The sequence below is a fragment of the Taudactylus pleione genome, unplaced genomic scaffold (genome assembly GCF_031769625.1).
Source record: "Taudactylus pleione unplaced genomic scaffold, aTauple2 ptg000479l, whole genome shotgun sequence".
NCBI classification, from domain to species: domain Eukaryota; kingdom Metazoa; phylum Chordata; class Amphibia; order Anura; family Myobatrachidae; genus Taudactylus; species Taudactylus pleione.
Genome location: NW_028284881.1, coordinates 4,280,703 through 4,297,299, shown reverse-complemented (window position 1 = coordinate 4,297,299; position 16,597 = coordinate 4,280,703). Strand labels below are relative to the sequence as shown.

Sequence of the window (16,597 nt, the reverse complement as noted above, 5' to 3'; positions counted from 1 at the left end):
AGTTTCCAGGATGTCCACCAAATTAAGATTTCTGCTCACTGCCAAACCCAAGGAATTACCCGCAACCTTAAGAGGAAACCTTAAAGTATGAATCACGCGGTACATTGTCCTCCTCATGGGATGAAGCACTAGAGGCCTGAATCACCAGCAACATTTACACTTGTGCAAAATACCTGGAACATTCAAACATTTTTGCAAGGAGGCATCAATCATCCACTGTACAGATGAGGCTTGACCTATAACCCATGCTCGCTCCACCTGAGAGGGCTGCTATGGAGCTTGAAGGTTCCTGGCCAACAAAACCTGGGGGACTAGAACCCAACCTTAAATTCCCTCACAAGTAGCTGGAGGAAAGTCAATGAATCTGGCTAAGGATGGTTCTTCCACATCAGATGCAGTACAGGAGATGGGCAGCAAATGATAGTCCCACCTGCAGTTTAGTACGGCAGTTAGGGTAGGTAGCTCCCAGCATTTGCGCTGATCTCATATGACAGAAATTCAGACTAACTGCCATAGGAGTATTGCAGAACACAATAAGAGAAATGAAGGTGAACCTGCAAGGCCACCCACAGAGCCCAGTAATTCTGAGAGCAAAAAATGCCACCAAACTGTGTACCTCATTGCAGACAGGGGACAGAAGAGAGTGCTGGAGCATCTAAAATGGCTGCTGCCTTTGGTTAGCTTATGCACAAAGGACAGTCCACTCTACCAGTCTTACTCCATAGTGGGTCATCTTAAGGAACACTAAACAGTCCAGGTTTAAAGGTAACCCATATTTGAGCACAGGGGACTTAATTAGTACTTTAGTTATTTGGATTTAAGCATCTGTGCTCATACATGGATACCCTTAATACTGGACTGTTTCGTTTCAGTCCTAAAGGCACACTGACAGTGGTCCCAGAGCCCAAAGCAGCCACCGCACAGCAGACTGGGTCTCTGCCTTCCCTGCCAGCAGCCCTGCTCTCTCCAGCCCCCATACCAAGCCCGGGCACAGCTGTCAAGTACTGTCTGCAGAAATAATTTGACTGCAGCCACAAACTTGAGCAATGAAAATAAAAACACAAATAAAGTAATAACATAAATGCTGCAGGGGTATACCTAAAATAAACCACACTCCACTCCACCTTATCTAAACTGCTCCAGGCAGGTATGGGGTACAGGAGGACGGGCAACAAGTGTTTAGAATTCAAAGTTGCCGCACTCCTCCTGTACCAAACGTGTTACCAGTGTCCTCCAATTGAAGAAATAAGCATGCTTCATACCAGTAACAACCCAAGGAGACACATGCTTAATTGAATCTGGTACTTAAGAGTACATGAAACTTAAGTTTAATACGATGGGGTATTTAGAAAAATTAGAGAACAGGCAAACTGAGATGCTGCCTATAGCAACCAATCAGAGCCTGTGTGTAATTGTTCTAATGCAAATTATAAAATGAAGGCAGACTGTTGTTATGGGCAATAGCTGCTTTTAGGACCGATTCTGAGTTGGACGCAGCTGTGTCAGTTCTCGATCACCCATCTGCGACTCTATACAGATGTTGCTACAAAGCCCTTCCCTGGTGCACATCTGTGCAAGGACTGAGACACCCACTGTCAGCGTAGATAGGCGCTGACATACCAACTGATGCATCTTTAGACGCCACCATTGGTCACACTTGTACCAGCCCTCTGGCAGCATGGCCTCCTATGTGAGCATTAGGGCATCTGTGTGCGCAAACACTTTCACCGATACGCCCGCGACACTCCCATAACTTGCCCATAAGACGTACCATCTCAGAAACACCGCCTACAATTTTGACATTTCTAAAAATGTATCCTTTGTGCCTCAGTCGCTACTCTGACTCTGGGCCCACGCCAGCTGGACACAAGGGCAAGGGCGACATACAAGTACGTGCAGAATAAAAACAATTGCTCCACTGCGTCAGACATCGGTAGTGTGCGCGTCTCAGAATCAGGCTCTGTTATGTACAATAATTTTAATAAGTATCCACAAATGTATATTTGAACGAACAAGAAACAGTGTCAATGTCTCTGCACCTAAAGAAGCACATTTCTGTTTTTTCCAAGCATACCTGGCCGGTTATCTGTAGGTGGGGACAGGAGATCCCTCATCTGTGCATCTTTTAGCCCTTCTACCCACTGGACATTAAGAGACCTCAGTAACGGACAGCTGGAACTGCAAAGTGCGGAAACGGCAATCCAAGAACAGCCAGATAAATTAAGATCTCGTAGAGCTAAAAATAGATGCAAAGAGAATATAGATCAAATTGCCAACCTGACTTGGAATAATAGTCATGTCGCTGAAATAATCATTACAAGGTGCCTTCCAATCACATTTCATTCTTCAATCACAGCCTCATTAACTAAACACTATAATGACATCTGGAACATAAAACTGAATAATGTGGAATGTCAACTAGTTCAGGCGCTTATGGCCATTTATAATCAAATGTGTTACATGTGGAAGTGTTGTTGCATACACACAAAGGAAGCGGCCATTTTGGTGAGCCCATGCAATATTCATAAGAATTAAAGCTATTGATTAAATGAGGCACTACAGGACCAATATGCACAAGGCACAGACTGTTGCATTCTCATGAATTTTACTTTAACTGGAAAAAAAAAATGGTTGCCTCCAATATCTGTATGTATCAGGTGCTATTATTACGGATGAGGAATATTTAGACGTGGCTATTTTGTAGGTAGACAAGGCGTGATCACAAACTGAAATGGTAAGGGTGGTGCTCCTGACAAAAGAGGACCAGTCCACTCAGAAACCTCCATGATGTTTATTTAAGCAGACATCATGAGAACATCTATAAAGGAAAGATACTTCCCTCCGATGTTCAATAATTTACCTGTCGTCCTCACTTCAAGTGGATGCTCTCAATAATAATGATAATGTTCATGACATGCAGAGAGAAAGATATACAGAAAACACAGTGTAGTATTTTACACACAGATTTATTGTTTTTACATATGCTAAACAAGATCTAAAACCGTGGTATGATCCACATAGACAAAAAACAGATTGGAGGTCCTGGGAGAGGTATCCGGAGACCTCCATCTTACTATTTACAGGCCCATTTTATTGGATATCCGGTAATCCTCGAATCTGTTTTTTGTCTATATGAATTACACCACTGCTTTAGATCTTGTTTAGTATATGTGGAAACAATAAATCTGTGTGTAAAATACTACACTGTTTTCTGTATGTCTTTCTCTCTGCATATCATGAACATTATCATTATTATTGAGAGCATCCATTTGAAGTGAGGATGACAGACAAATTATTGAACATCGGAGGGAAGTATCTTTCCTTTATAGATATCTATGCAACATTCCCTTACATTATATACCTATCTCAACAATCACTATCATTATATTTTCTATATGCATGTCTGGATATTAGGGTGTGTCCTTTTGTGGTTGTCTTGGTGCCACTGTGGTTAATTGTTATTGCGCCTGGATGCATTCCAGTTATATCCCTATCATGAGAACATTATTTGGTGCTTCCTGTCCAACAATGACATGTTATGGTGCTATTCTGATTTCCAACTGGTGTTTAATCTGTATACACACTAGGACAATGGGCAGACAGGGTATAGTACCTGGAAGTCTGTTCATGAGCCAGCTGAGCTGTTTCTTGGATATATTTGTCCAGCTTAAATCTAAAGACACTGGCTGTCTTCTGATGATTCCACTGAGCATAAGAGGAGTAATCGATTTGCAGCGGTTTAAGTCAATATGTGTCCACAATCTTTTATCACAACACCTACAAAAGAAAAATAAATTACAATCAGACTATCATATGAAACATCCATGGGAATTTAATAGTTATTTTGCAGTAATAATGAGAGATATGGTAAGCACTTACCTTTGTTATCTCTCTTTCTACGAAGTCCATAGGGTCCACAGGGAGACCTTGGGGTATAGGTGATGGAGTCATCCGGGCACCACGCAGTTACATTTTTCTCCCAGGATGTACTGGGTCTCCCTCCTATACCCCACCCCAGGGCCAGAGGAACCTCAGTTTCGTAGCAAGCCAAAGGCTGGAGGAGGATAAGAGAGAGAGAAGAAAGTCTGGAACACTCAAGAATCACATTCTCACACAGAAGGAGATGGAAAACCAGTGACCAGAGCGAAGCCCATCTTAACCACAGGTGCGTCAGGGTGGGTGCCCTGTGGACCCTATGGACTTTGTAGAAAGAGATAACAAAGGTAAATTCTTACCATAACTCATTTTCTACTTCAGGGTCCATAGGCTCTACAGGGAGACCTTGGGGATGTCCCAAAGCAGTCCCTTTAAGGGTGGGGACGCTAATGCAGAGAGGAGAATCCGCCGCCCAAAGAAAGCATCCTGAGAGGCAAGGTATCAAATGCATAATACGTGGCCGCCTTACAAGCTGAACAGCAAAGGCGCCACGGCGTGCTGCCCACAAAGGACCCACAGACCAAGTAGAATGAGCAGTAACAGAGGGCGGCACTGGAAGGCCCTCATGAGTGTAAGCCTCAGAGATCGCCAAGCGAATTCATCTAGTCAAAATTTGTTTATTGGCTGGCCCCATCCCTTCTTGAGGAATCCGTAGAGGACAAACAAGGAGTTTGACTTCCGAAGGGAACTGGTACGGTCCACATAAATCCTGAGGGCACATACCACATCTAACGAGACCTCACCTGCCGAGAGATCTGTAGAATTAAAGGCCGGTACAATAATTTCCTCATTAATGTGGAAACTAGAAACCACCTTAGGAAGGAGCAACGGGCGAGTCCGAAGCACCGCCCTGTCCCAGAGAAATGGGGAACAGCAAGAGAGAGCCCCCAAGTCTGACACTCTTCTGGCGGAAGCAATAGCCAGAAGAAAAACAGCCTTAGCTGTAAGCCATTTGAAGTCCACTGAGTCCAGGGGTTCAAATGGAGGGCCCTAAAGACAACAGCCAAAGCCCAAGGCGACACAGGAGACGAAGGGAGGCTGAATGCGAAGGACACCCTGTAGGAAAGCGTGGATATCAGGAAGAGGAGCAATCCTTCGCTGGAACCACACTGGAAGAGCAGATGCATGCACCTTCAGTGTGGCAAGGCGGAGAACAAGATACAAACCCACCTGCAGGAAAGCCAAAACACTGGATATCTGAATACCTGGGGGTTGTAACCTCTGGGACGACACCATGGAAAGTAGGTGTTCCACACCCGGTGGTAAATCCCGGCAGAGGCAGGTTTACGTGCTCTGAGCATGGTGTTAACCACAGAGCCAGAAAAACCCTTGGACCTTAGGAGGGATGTCTCGAGAGCCACGCCGTCAAAGACAGACGACCCGGGTCCGGCCAAAGGCAAGGGACCTAGAGACAACAGGTCCGGACGTTCAGGCAAGTATCAATGGGGAGACTCTGAAGAGCCGAGTACCAGTGACGTCTGGGCCACACTGGAGTCACCAGCAGGGCAGTGCCTCCTTCTTGTTTGAACTTCCGAAGTACTCGAGAAAGAAAGAGTGGAGGAAACAGGTATGCAAACTGGAAAGTCCAGTGGACTGACAGCGACTACCAAGAGAGCCCTGGCGTCTCTTGCCCCGGACCCGTACACTGGCAGTTTGTGATTGTGTTAGGCCATAAGGTTCACGTTCGGAAGGCCCCACTTGGAGCTGAAACACTTCTTGGTGGAGAGACCATTCCCCGGGATGCATGTCGTGACGGCTGAGGAAGTCCGCTTCCCAATTGAGAACTCCTGGAATGAACACTGCCGAAATGGCTGGGAGATGACCTTTCAGCCCATGTAAGAATGTGTGACACCTCTGTCACTGACGTCTGACTAAGAGTTCCTCTTTGATGGTTGACGTAAGCCACAGTCGTGGCGTTGTCTGACTGAACTTGCACAGGCTTTCTGTGAAGTATGAGTCTGGCTTGTTGCAGAGCCCTGAAGACCGCCCTAAGTTCCAAAATGTTGATTGGCAGGGCAGCCTATATTGCTGTCCACCGTCCCAAAAATGTGTGGACCTGCCACTGCACCCCAAGCCCAGAGAAGGACCCAGACCGGAATCCAAAAGGGGCGCCCCCTGGTGAGGTGGCCCGTCTGCAACCACTAAGCAAGAGACAGATGCACCTCCGGAGAGAGCACCATCATTTGCTTTATCCGATGGGGTAATCCGTCCCACCTGGAGAGGATCAATTTCTGCGGAGGCTGGGAATGAAACTGGGAATATTTCACCATGTCGAACGACGACACTAAGGAACCCAGTAACAGTACTGCTGAGTGGATGGACACTCGGCGACTGTGGAGGCATCTGCGTACTTGCGTCAGCTAAGTGGAGACCTTTTCGGTAGACAGAAAGATCCGCTGCTGTTGTGAATCCAAAAGAGCTCCCAGATGTAGCATCCTTTGGGATGGGATCAGAGAGGACTTTTCCAATTGATTAACCACCCGTGCATCTGTAGCCTAGATATAGTCAGCTGTAGGTGGTGAAGTCCCTCTGGAGACCCTTCCAACAGTAAAAGGGTGTCCAGGAATGGTAACAGGCAGACCCCCTGCCGTCGCAGATTGGCTGCCATTACCGCCATAATGTTGGTAAACACCGGAGGTGTAGTAGATAGGCCAAACGGAAGAGCCCGAAACGGGAAATGTTGTTGCAGTACAGCAAACCTGAGAAAACGCTGGTGAGCCGAAGCAATTGGAATAAGCAGGCATACTTGAATATCCAGAGACACCATAAAATCCCCAGGTTCCATAAACCAGTATTATTGAGCATAGGGTTACCATCCTGAACCGAGGTACCCTGAGGAATATGTTCAGGGACTTAAGATTGAGGATAAGCTGGGATCCAGTCGGTGTTTGAACCAGAAAGATTGGAATAACCACCCGTACACCACTGGGTCAACGGGACCGGTACTATGACCTCTGCTTGAAGCAAGGATCGTACGGCTTTCTGGATTTGTAAGGCCATGTCGTCCCATGAGAGACTACTTCTCTTACCCAGGTGACTACGGTGGTCCAACACCAACACTGGACGACCTGAAGAAGTTGGCCTCCCACCCTGGTATCCCCCAGAGGGAGGCCCATCCCATTAGGCTGAGGGTTTATCCTCTGACTTGGAAGTAGGACGTCTTGTAGTTCAGGCCAGTTTCTTAGGTTTGACAGCCCTACTGGAAGCAATACTTTTCCAGTGTATGGGAAGCATTGTAGGCCTTTCTTGGAATCAGCATCTGCCCTCCAAGAATGTCACCATAGGGAACTGCGAGCCGACACAGCTGCCACCGAGACACTGGAAGTCAGGAGACCGATATTCAGAACATATGTGTGGCGGCATCTCTGATGTTACCAACCAAAAAACCTCTGAGGCCTAGAAGCATTTCACGGAAGGTATATAGATTTCCAGCAACCTCCACCTTCCTAACCTTTAGGGAAGAATGAAGCACTTGTAATTAACCATATTACATGTGAATCCACTGAAGGGGATGAGATCCATTTTGTGCAAGGAACTTCAGGAAATGGATAACACGCAGCCAAACGTCCCTGAGAATGATACTTCTTACCGGGCGTTCGCCAGGCTGTAGCCCTGCGATCAACTAATTGATCTGGTAAAGGGAATTCCGCAGAAGTAGCACTTTATATGTACAAACAGAGCCTGTTGGAACAGAAGAGCTGGTTCGTTATCCTCCATGACCCATACGGCTCTGACAGTTCACACCAAAGCAGGAATAGTAACCCCAAACCAAGTCTCATCTCCAGTGGAGGGGACTCCTCAGAGAGTTGTGTGGACTATGATGACACCAGAGGACGCCTAGATGGCTTAGCGGCTTTCTCCTCCTGCAACAAGTCTGTAGAGCAGTAGAGGTATCCGCCATCTACCCCCACGGGGGCACAGTATATGTGAGATATCAGAAACAACCTGACTACATCTGTAAGCAGGGCATGAATCAGAGAAAAGGTAGAAATGGCAGTTTGGTACTGACAGTTTGTCACATACAATGCAGAAATGAACCTGCACCATGGCACTATAATTAACTACGCAGACTCAGTGTCTGGTAGGCAATATTGCTGCATACACTGACCCAAAAGGGAGAGGTATGCAGGGGGGACCGGGCGCACGCTGGCCAGAGGGAGCCGCGACATTGCCACCAAGAAAATGGCAGCCGGAGACCTCAGAGGTGGCGTGGCCCGAGGAGGAGAGCAGCTCAGCGTAGCCAGACCGCAGTAGAAAGGCGCGCTGAGCTGAGAGGGGGAGCCGGTTGTTAGATAAGGAAGGCAGCCTCCCCTGGCCGGCGATTAACCCCCGGGACGCGAGTCCAGCACGTGTCCCTGGTGATCTAGTGGAAGTACAGGACTCAGTGCCTGACTCCACCCGCCGTCATCCCCAGGGAGTCCCTCAGCCCTGGAGGAAAAGACTGCGTCCCAGCGGGTCAATGCACACGATGACCCGCCGCTTACCTGCTCCTCGTAGCGCCTGGCCGCAGTCCAGGGATCCTCCGGGGTCCCTGCTAGCCAAGACCCCGGACGCCCGCCAAGATCCCCGGAGCAGTATAGGCGCCTTGGTGCCGGCGGGGTGACTTAGCGGTAGCGCGGATGCCCCCTGGACTGTTCGCGCTGTCCGCTCTGAAGAATGAAGAAAACTTCATAAAATAATAAAATCTTTACGAGCTGGAACAGCCCCACCGCGTGAAGTGACCCGACTCCGGCCGGGCACCCAAACTTAGGTGCCTCTGGCCCGGGGTATAGGAGGGAGACCCAGTACATCCTGGGAGAAAAACGTAACTGCGTGGTGCCCGGATGACTCCATCATCACCTATACCCCAAGGTCTCCCTGTGGAGACTGCAAAATCTTAAGTGGTACTACACATAATATAGCACTAGGAATGTCTGGACTTGTTGAGATTAGAGGACTAAGTCAGAGTTGGGAGCGGAGCAATAAGAGCAAGTAACTCTGCACCTTGGTAAAACAATGTTGCACTTCAGGTGGGGTAAACGTAACATGTGCAGAGATATAAATTTGAGACGGGTGTGTACAAACTCATCTATATTGCAGTAGAACTATAAAGCTGTCCAGCAATTGTGGGCTACATGCAGAAGCAGCCAGTATTTATTTACCCTGCAAAAAACGAAATACCTATACACCCCTTGCATTGCTGCATGATTTGTTCCAGATACACAGTTATTTGCTTTTTTGTTTTGTACCCAACTAAGAATTACCTCCTATAATCTATCACCTGTCAAATGATAACCGGGGAGCTGTGCACATTGTGCTAGTGCCAGTCTGTGAGCATGGTATATTAATAAAGGATACGTTATTCTTAGTTTAGGGAGGAGATAACTCAGAAGAGAGATAACTCAGAAGAGTATGTTTTAGGAATACAATTTAGCGGATTATTATGGAACACATGCCTGCATTGTGCAGCAAACATGATAGTAAATTAGCTGACAGTGTTATCTGTAGCCTAGTTCGGTGGTTCTCACATTTTCTTTGCCAAGACTCACATGCTAAGAATCGCACCTCAGAAAAGACAAAAACATAACCATAAGACCCAGCTGCACTCCCACTGTAGAGCTGGGCTGTTTGTACAGAGCTGTGTGTAGCATCTAACATACACGAGACGTATTTCTATCCTCTCTCTGATAAAAGATTATTTGTTTTCTATTTGATATAGGGAAGAAGAACCACTTTGTAGGGTGCTAGAGATCACAAATCATCAGTGCCTTTTATATCATATGTGTACCTACATTTATTCATAAGTACTCAATGCTGCTTTCTATTGATCACACTGGATTAAGGATACAACGTTATATCAGCATTCTCCTGTTTTCTATATTTCAATTTAAAGGAGGTCCCTGTCTGGCTGAATAAAAGTAGCAGCCACACTGTCTTTCATTGGTGGTTGTTTGTATGGGCATTCATGAATTATAGGACTTATTTACACACAAATACATTTATATGACCCCAATAAGATGAGCAGTGACAATTAAGACTGTAGAAGGGCCGGTGAGAATATACAGAATATTCCTACTAAAGCACAGCACGCAGATTCTCCCAGGTGTTATTCTGTTGTATTTACAATTTAGGGGACTAACATTAGATCCCATAGGACTGTACAGGATAATTTCCCCCTCTGTCTCTAGGAAATAAGAATGTACTGCTATCTGTACAGGTGTGCGCCAGCACAATGGTTTAAGAATTCATTGTTAAACAGCCTGATTTATTCTTAGAACAGGGGCTATAAATAACCACCCAGAATGCAAGTGCAGCAGTGTATAATGCAGATGTATTTATCAGGGATTGTGCACACAGCTGATAACCTATCACAAGGTTATATGTCTGACAATACTATAGCTTATTTTAGGTCATTTCTACCCTAGCACAACATAAATGTAAATGCATAGTCTTCCCTACAATATTTTACATGATCATATTTCAATGTAAAAATGCAGATGAGCATAAATCAAGAAGTAAATATAGATCCATTAAGGTTTATTAATTAACATGCTGCAAAAACGAATACCTAGCACAGATTAGAGAATCAGAGCTTACATTACTTACCATGAGACACAACACGGTTGGTGTAATGGTTAGCATTACCGTCTCACAGCACTGATGTCGTGGGTTCGATTCCCACCATGGCTTTTACTGTGTGGAGTTTATATATTCTCCCTGTGCTTGTGAGAGTTTCTTCCCACGATCCAAAAATATACCGGGCAGGATGCAGCAAGGTGAGAAATGTGGCCAAACCCCGAAAATACGTGTGTGACAGCATTTCTCATATGAATGCGATGCACTCCGGGGTTTGGTTGAGGTGGGTAACGCCATCTTCCTGATGGGGTTACCCATAGAAGTCTATAAATTTTCTGTAGAGGGGCTTCTGGGTCCCTTCATCGCAAAGAGCCGCTCTTACAAACCCCCATGCCAAGACCGGCGGGATGCTTCGCATCCAGAGTTAAGGCCCCCATACACGGTGCGATTGCACCATGCGAGGCGATAGGGGATCAGTCGTCCGACATATCGGGTGGTCCGCACACAGTGCGATCGGGTGGCCGACCGTCCGATATGCGGGCTCCCTCCTCCTTCACTCGCATAGCCATGCATGGGATCGCACATCGCATCCCCTGAGCTTTCGGTCCTGCAGAAAGATCAGGGGATGCAATGTACGACCCCACGGGAGCGCGCTTAGCCCGACATCAGGCAAATCGTACCAATCAGTTGATCACCTGCTTTATCGACCTGTGTATAGGGGCCTTTAGATGCGTCATGCTTTACACCCACTGGTAGATTAATTGGCTCCTGACAAAAAAAATAATCGTAGTGTGTACATGTAAGTACATGTGGTAAGGAATATAGATTGTTAGCTCCACTGGGGCAGGGACCGATGTGAATGGCCAAATATTCTCTGTAAAAGAGCAGCAGAATATGTGTGCGCTATATTAATAACTGGTAATAAATAAAATAACAATAATGGATTGACACCACCATCAACTACATCACTAAAGTAAATACAAGAAAATGGATGTTTAGTTACCATCTGTTCCATGTTTTGCAGACTCTCATACAGATGCACAAATCCCTGTGGCTGAGGTAGCTAAAGATGGCCATCCAGACCTCTCTCTGCATCATGTGAGTTGCACCATTCTCCAAGGGTAGAGAATCTGGAGGAGGGCTAATTGGAGGAGGCCTTATTACGTGACGCTCCATCTGCATACATTTGGGAGGTGACAAAGAAGGAGGGGGGCGTGTAATGACCCTTGGTGTGGTCCTTGGACTTGGGAAAGCTTGGTGTCTGAACTCCTTTGTAGTACCATTCAGTTCTTTGCTGAATCGGTGCATTCTCTCCCCATTGCTATTCATACATCTCTTGGGCTCTTCATCCTCACTCTCTGGTTCTGATTTGATGGGATGGTGGTTCTCATGAGCCAGGCTGTTCTCGGTTTTTTGTATCTCTTGGTTCAGCTCCTTGCTCAATTCTTTACTTAATTCTTTGTTAAGGACTTTCCTTTTTCTTCTGTTTTTCTTTTTCTCCTTTGGCTCTGGACCCTCTGTGCTGGGACCTGCAGTAGGTGAGCTGGACCTTGACTGGTCACTCTCCTTTGCTTTTGGGACTGCCTCCGGTAAGTCATCGTCTGGCTCCTGTTTTATACGCCTCAATGTTTTGGCCATAAGTGCCCGTTCCTCAGGTGTCTTCCAGGTTCTCTTCTGAAAAACAGGAAGCACTGTAAAAGCTCTGTTGCAACGGTAAGCAGACATGAGACTGACCTGGACAATAACTCTAATTGGGGATCTATTAAGACAATTATTTAAAAAATATCTAACTTTTTGATAATGGACTATCAATTGCAAAGCATAAAAGTCGCTTAATACTGAATTATTAGGTAGCATGGATGTCAAAACAGGTAGTATGAAAAGCAAATAATTGTTGTAAATCAGACACAGTTAATGCTTTTCCACACCATCCATCACATGTGCCTTTTATAGAACAAGCAAATACGTGGAGCAAGCATTCACATCATGAAAGTTCTGGGTGCCAATATGTACATACATTTAGCAAGTCTACACAGTTGTTCTGAGAACATAATAGTTGTTCTATGACATTACATGAAAACAGTGTTAAAAGCACATGTAATTATGAAGTTTCACTGAAACAGAATGTAGAAAATTATTGTGAACAAAAGGTCACCACTATACATCGGGAAAAATGAAAGCGGTGTGTTTGTGGAGTTAAAGGCATGCTGGGTAGCCAATGACCCATAAACCCTTGTACAGAATGTCGTATAGGCTCTTAAAACAATTTATATAAATGTAGGACTCTAATATGACTTAGATTTATGTTACAAGGTTGATCAAAAAAAATTAAGTACGTTAATGGACAAAAGTTAGTGTTATAGAATACATCAACAGATAAAGTTCAAGAAAGCAGATAACTACACATAAAACATTCTCAGAACCTAACGACTTCATGCTAGAAGGGTAAAGTGATGCAGTTGTATTATCAGAAAAATACTATCCAATTATAAACAGAACACACGCAATAATGCAATAACTTTGGAACAATGTATTTATGACAACTGGACGACTGAGTCTGGACAGGCAGAAATTTTTCAAAACAAACTAACTATCTATAAATACCACTATGTATAAAAAAAATTATGATTTTTTTTTAAATGTAATATTTTTAGTGTCTGAAGTGTAAACGGCAGAGGATATAACTGCTGACAAGGCTATTTGTGCAGCCTTGAAATCTAAATAAACCTATACACTACAAGGGCACTGAACTAAACCGAGCTTCCTGTAGGAGTGGGGTATAGAGGGGGAGGAGCTACAGGCATGGTTAAAATTTAAGTGCCCACACTCCTGGATCCACGCTCTCTAATGTCCTCAAGTAGGATATCTTAAGGTGTCCACACACTGAACGGCTCGCAAACGATGCAAAGTCGTTAAACATATCCCTTGAACTCCCCGGCAGCTCCCTGGCAGTCCTGGACTGACGATATCGTGCATAAAGTGTTAATTTTGACAAACGATCTACTAACGACCATTCATGCGTCCTTAACTATTTCCAGTGCATCGTTAACGAGATTGCCAGATCTTACCAGCAGGAGGCAAGATCTGAAGCTGCGATGTACGACCCCGGGGTACATGCATCGGCATCATGAGTGGACACTCACGATTTGCACATATTTTGTACGATTTGTTGTTCCGATGCGTCGAAATCGGCAAATCGTGCAAAATATCTGACAGTATGTGGACACCTTTAGAAAATCATATTATTTGCAGGTAGTCAGGAGCAGGTTTGAATATCAGATAACGACAGTAGCCAGCAATAGTGTATCACTTGTATTTCGTGGTTTATAAACATTTCGCTGAGGCAAATTGATGATCTGTACATCAATTGGGCATATATAATGCTCTTTTGTCCGTAATTCAGCAAAACTTTTTTTTGTTTTACATAAGACGAGTTGTTTCTGCTTAGAGTCTGATTCAGCAGTGTACGCAATCTACGTATGCAGATCGGCCGATCGCTCAGCACTGCACTAGGCGCTGCAGTCGCACTGCGATTACGCACGCAGAGGAATCCATCGCAGAGTGAGTGATAGGCTGTGAGCGTTTGGGGTGGTGACGAGGGAGTGGTTGGAGAAACGCAGGCGTGTCTGTCTGTGAACGCCACTGCAATTGCATACGCAGCTTCAGTACGCACTGCGTGTGACGAGACTTGCAGTTTCTGCGACTGGTCAGAGCTGCTGTAATTGTGCGTGACGGGCTGGTGTGCTTCTATGGTCCCAATGTATTTGCAGGACTGCAAGGTATTACGGATGTGAGAAAGCAGTAGTGGTCGCCTCTATGCTGGCTGAGCTGTGTCAAACATTAGCATATTTTCGCAGCTGCATTGACTGCGATTACGCAGCTGCAATCCATACTGAATCAGGCCCTTGATGTTTTTCAAGTTTAATTAATGCATGACAGTAAATGTGTTTGTTGCACATAAAATAAATGGTCAACAAACATGAGAATGTGGGATTTCTAGGCGTCTATAAAGGGGTTTGGTACTGGATCCTGGCGGTCAGAATAAAGACAGCAGCAGCCTGGCACAACCAAGTAAGTAAACCTACACTAACCCCTAAAACTGCCCCCCCTGCGGCCTAACCCTATCCCTCCCCCTAGTGCCTTACCCTATCCTTAATACTTATCGTCGGGATGCCGGCGGTCGGGATCCTGGAGGCGGTATTCCGACTGCTGTCGGGATTCCAGTGCCAGTATACTGAGCGCCGACACCGCAACGCCAACTACATCCCATGTAAAGGGTGTCCGGCATAAACCAAGCACCTATGCTATGATTGCTGACAGCTTCCTTTATGCATATGGTCACACCCGAATTTGGGGTGCATTTGTAGAGAACGCCCATTATACAGAACATACAAAGCTTTGTGTGCAATTATTGCAATCCATGACTGCAGAACATGTTCTAAATCAATTATTCTGGAAAATATCCACTTGCTAATAGATTCAACAAATACAAACATTTGTCCTACCCACAAACCCATAGAAGCTATGGGAGTATTCTATAAAAGCATGAGAAACTGAAAATGCTGTTTTCAAAATGAAAATGCTGGAATAGCTATACACCTGTAAACCATATAGTTTTATACTAAAGTCTTTAATATGGTACAAATATGTCATTTGTTTTTCTTCTTAAAAATGTAGTTTATTTTTCTGGGTATTACGGAGTAAATAAACTCTACATATGTCCTAATTCTCTATAGATTGTGTGAACAGTGACTTTTACCCCTTTGTTGGGCTTACTCTACAGTCTCATTTTATTCTTTTTTTTGTTAAAAGCTTACATTCTAAATTCTCTACCACACACATTCGTGTCCAATTAGAATAGGAAATGCTGCCTTATATCAGAGTCAAATATGCTGGCCGAACAAAAAACAAAGCTAAAGCTGCATACACACAAAGATTTTCTGTCCAACTATTAGATTGGTTGGAATGAAAATCTGGTAAGGTATGAAAGTAAATGACAATCTGCAATTTGCTCCCAAACGCCGGAAAATGGACAAAAACTGTTGTTTGTTAAATGTTTGATCTAAACAATTCGTTCAAACTTGTCTGAAGGACCATTTTCTTCTGTTTTCTGGCATGTAGGAGCAAATTGCTGATCATCAGTTACTCCCATACGTTATCAGATTTTCATTCCAACCAATCAATTAGTTGGATTGTTGGACAGAAAATCTTTACGTGTGTATGTAGCTTCAGAATCAGAAAGACCTGCACCAAATACAATACACCCAACAGTGCATTTTGATAGAAACACTTTCTTTCCGTGAACACAAATAATTTAAAAAAAGAAACATACTAGAATAGATAAAAGAAATATGGAAGAAAATTCAGAGGCAAAATTGTTCTTCTCCAAAATATATTTAATTTATATAAAGTATTTTTCTTTTCGATAACAGTCTCGAGCTCCCAATCACACAAAGGTGCACAAGCAACTGAACCTGTTCTAGAAATGGGTGTGCACATCTTTTGACTGATACCAATTTTGGGTATTAGCAATAGGCGTAACCACCTTTCATTATTGAATGTACCTTTTTCTTGAAGAGTTTCTCTTCTTTGCCAAGTTTTAACTACAAAAACAAAAACACACAAAAAATGTGTTTATTACATTCAGCATAAAAAACACCAGTAAAACAGTTATACTACTGTCTGAAGTAACTGTCCATACTAGGGGGTAAATTTGCTAAAGTGAGAGTTTTTAGAAGTGAGTTTTAGAAGAGATGTTGCCCATAGCAACCAATCAGATTCTAGCTATTATCTTCTAGAAGGTGCTAGTTAAATGTTAAGTAGAATCTGATTGGTTGCTATGGGCAACATCTCTTCTAAAATTCACTTCTAAAAACTCTCACTTTAGTAAATTTACCTCTAGATATCAGTGAATGCAGCCTGTTAGCGTCGACCTAAAGAAAGTTGGTCAGAAGTTCAATAGAATATTGCAAAATGATAATAAGACTAAAGTCAGTCATCTGGGTCACATCTACAGCAGTGCAGGCTACTATAAAACAAAACATCAACATTTGTAGCTTAAAAAAAAAATAAAAAGACAAAATCAGTGTTTCCCAGCCCATTCTAA

The 16,597-nt window shown here is 44.3% G+C and overlaps 1 protein-coding gene across 6 annotated transcripts in view; it reads right to left on the bottom strand.

Annotated features, from left to right (window-relative positions):
- The window catches only part of KDM2B (lysine demethylase 2B), a 185,638-nt gene that overhangs the window by 7,125 nt on the left and 161,916 nt on the right, over positions 1–16,597 (bottom strand). For all 6 annotated transcript variants that reach the window (XM_088449175.1, XM_088449174.1, XM_088449176.1 and 3 more), the window contains 4 exons: positions 16,056–16,094; positions 11,495–12,165; positions 3,614–3,777; positions 2,075–2,236 (listed from right to left, as the gene is read on the bottom strand). In XM_088449175.1, the coding sequence (XP_088305301.1) occupies positions 2,075–2,236; positions 3,614–3,777; positions 11,495–12,165; positions 16,056–16,094 (1,036 nt within the window). The remainder of the gene's footprint in view (positions 1–2,074; positions 2,237–3,613; positions 3,778–11,494; positions 12,166–16,055; positions 16,095–16,597) is intronic.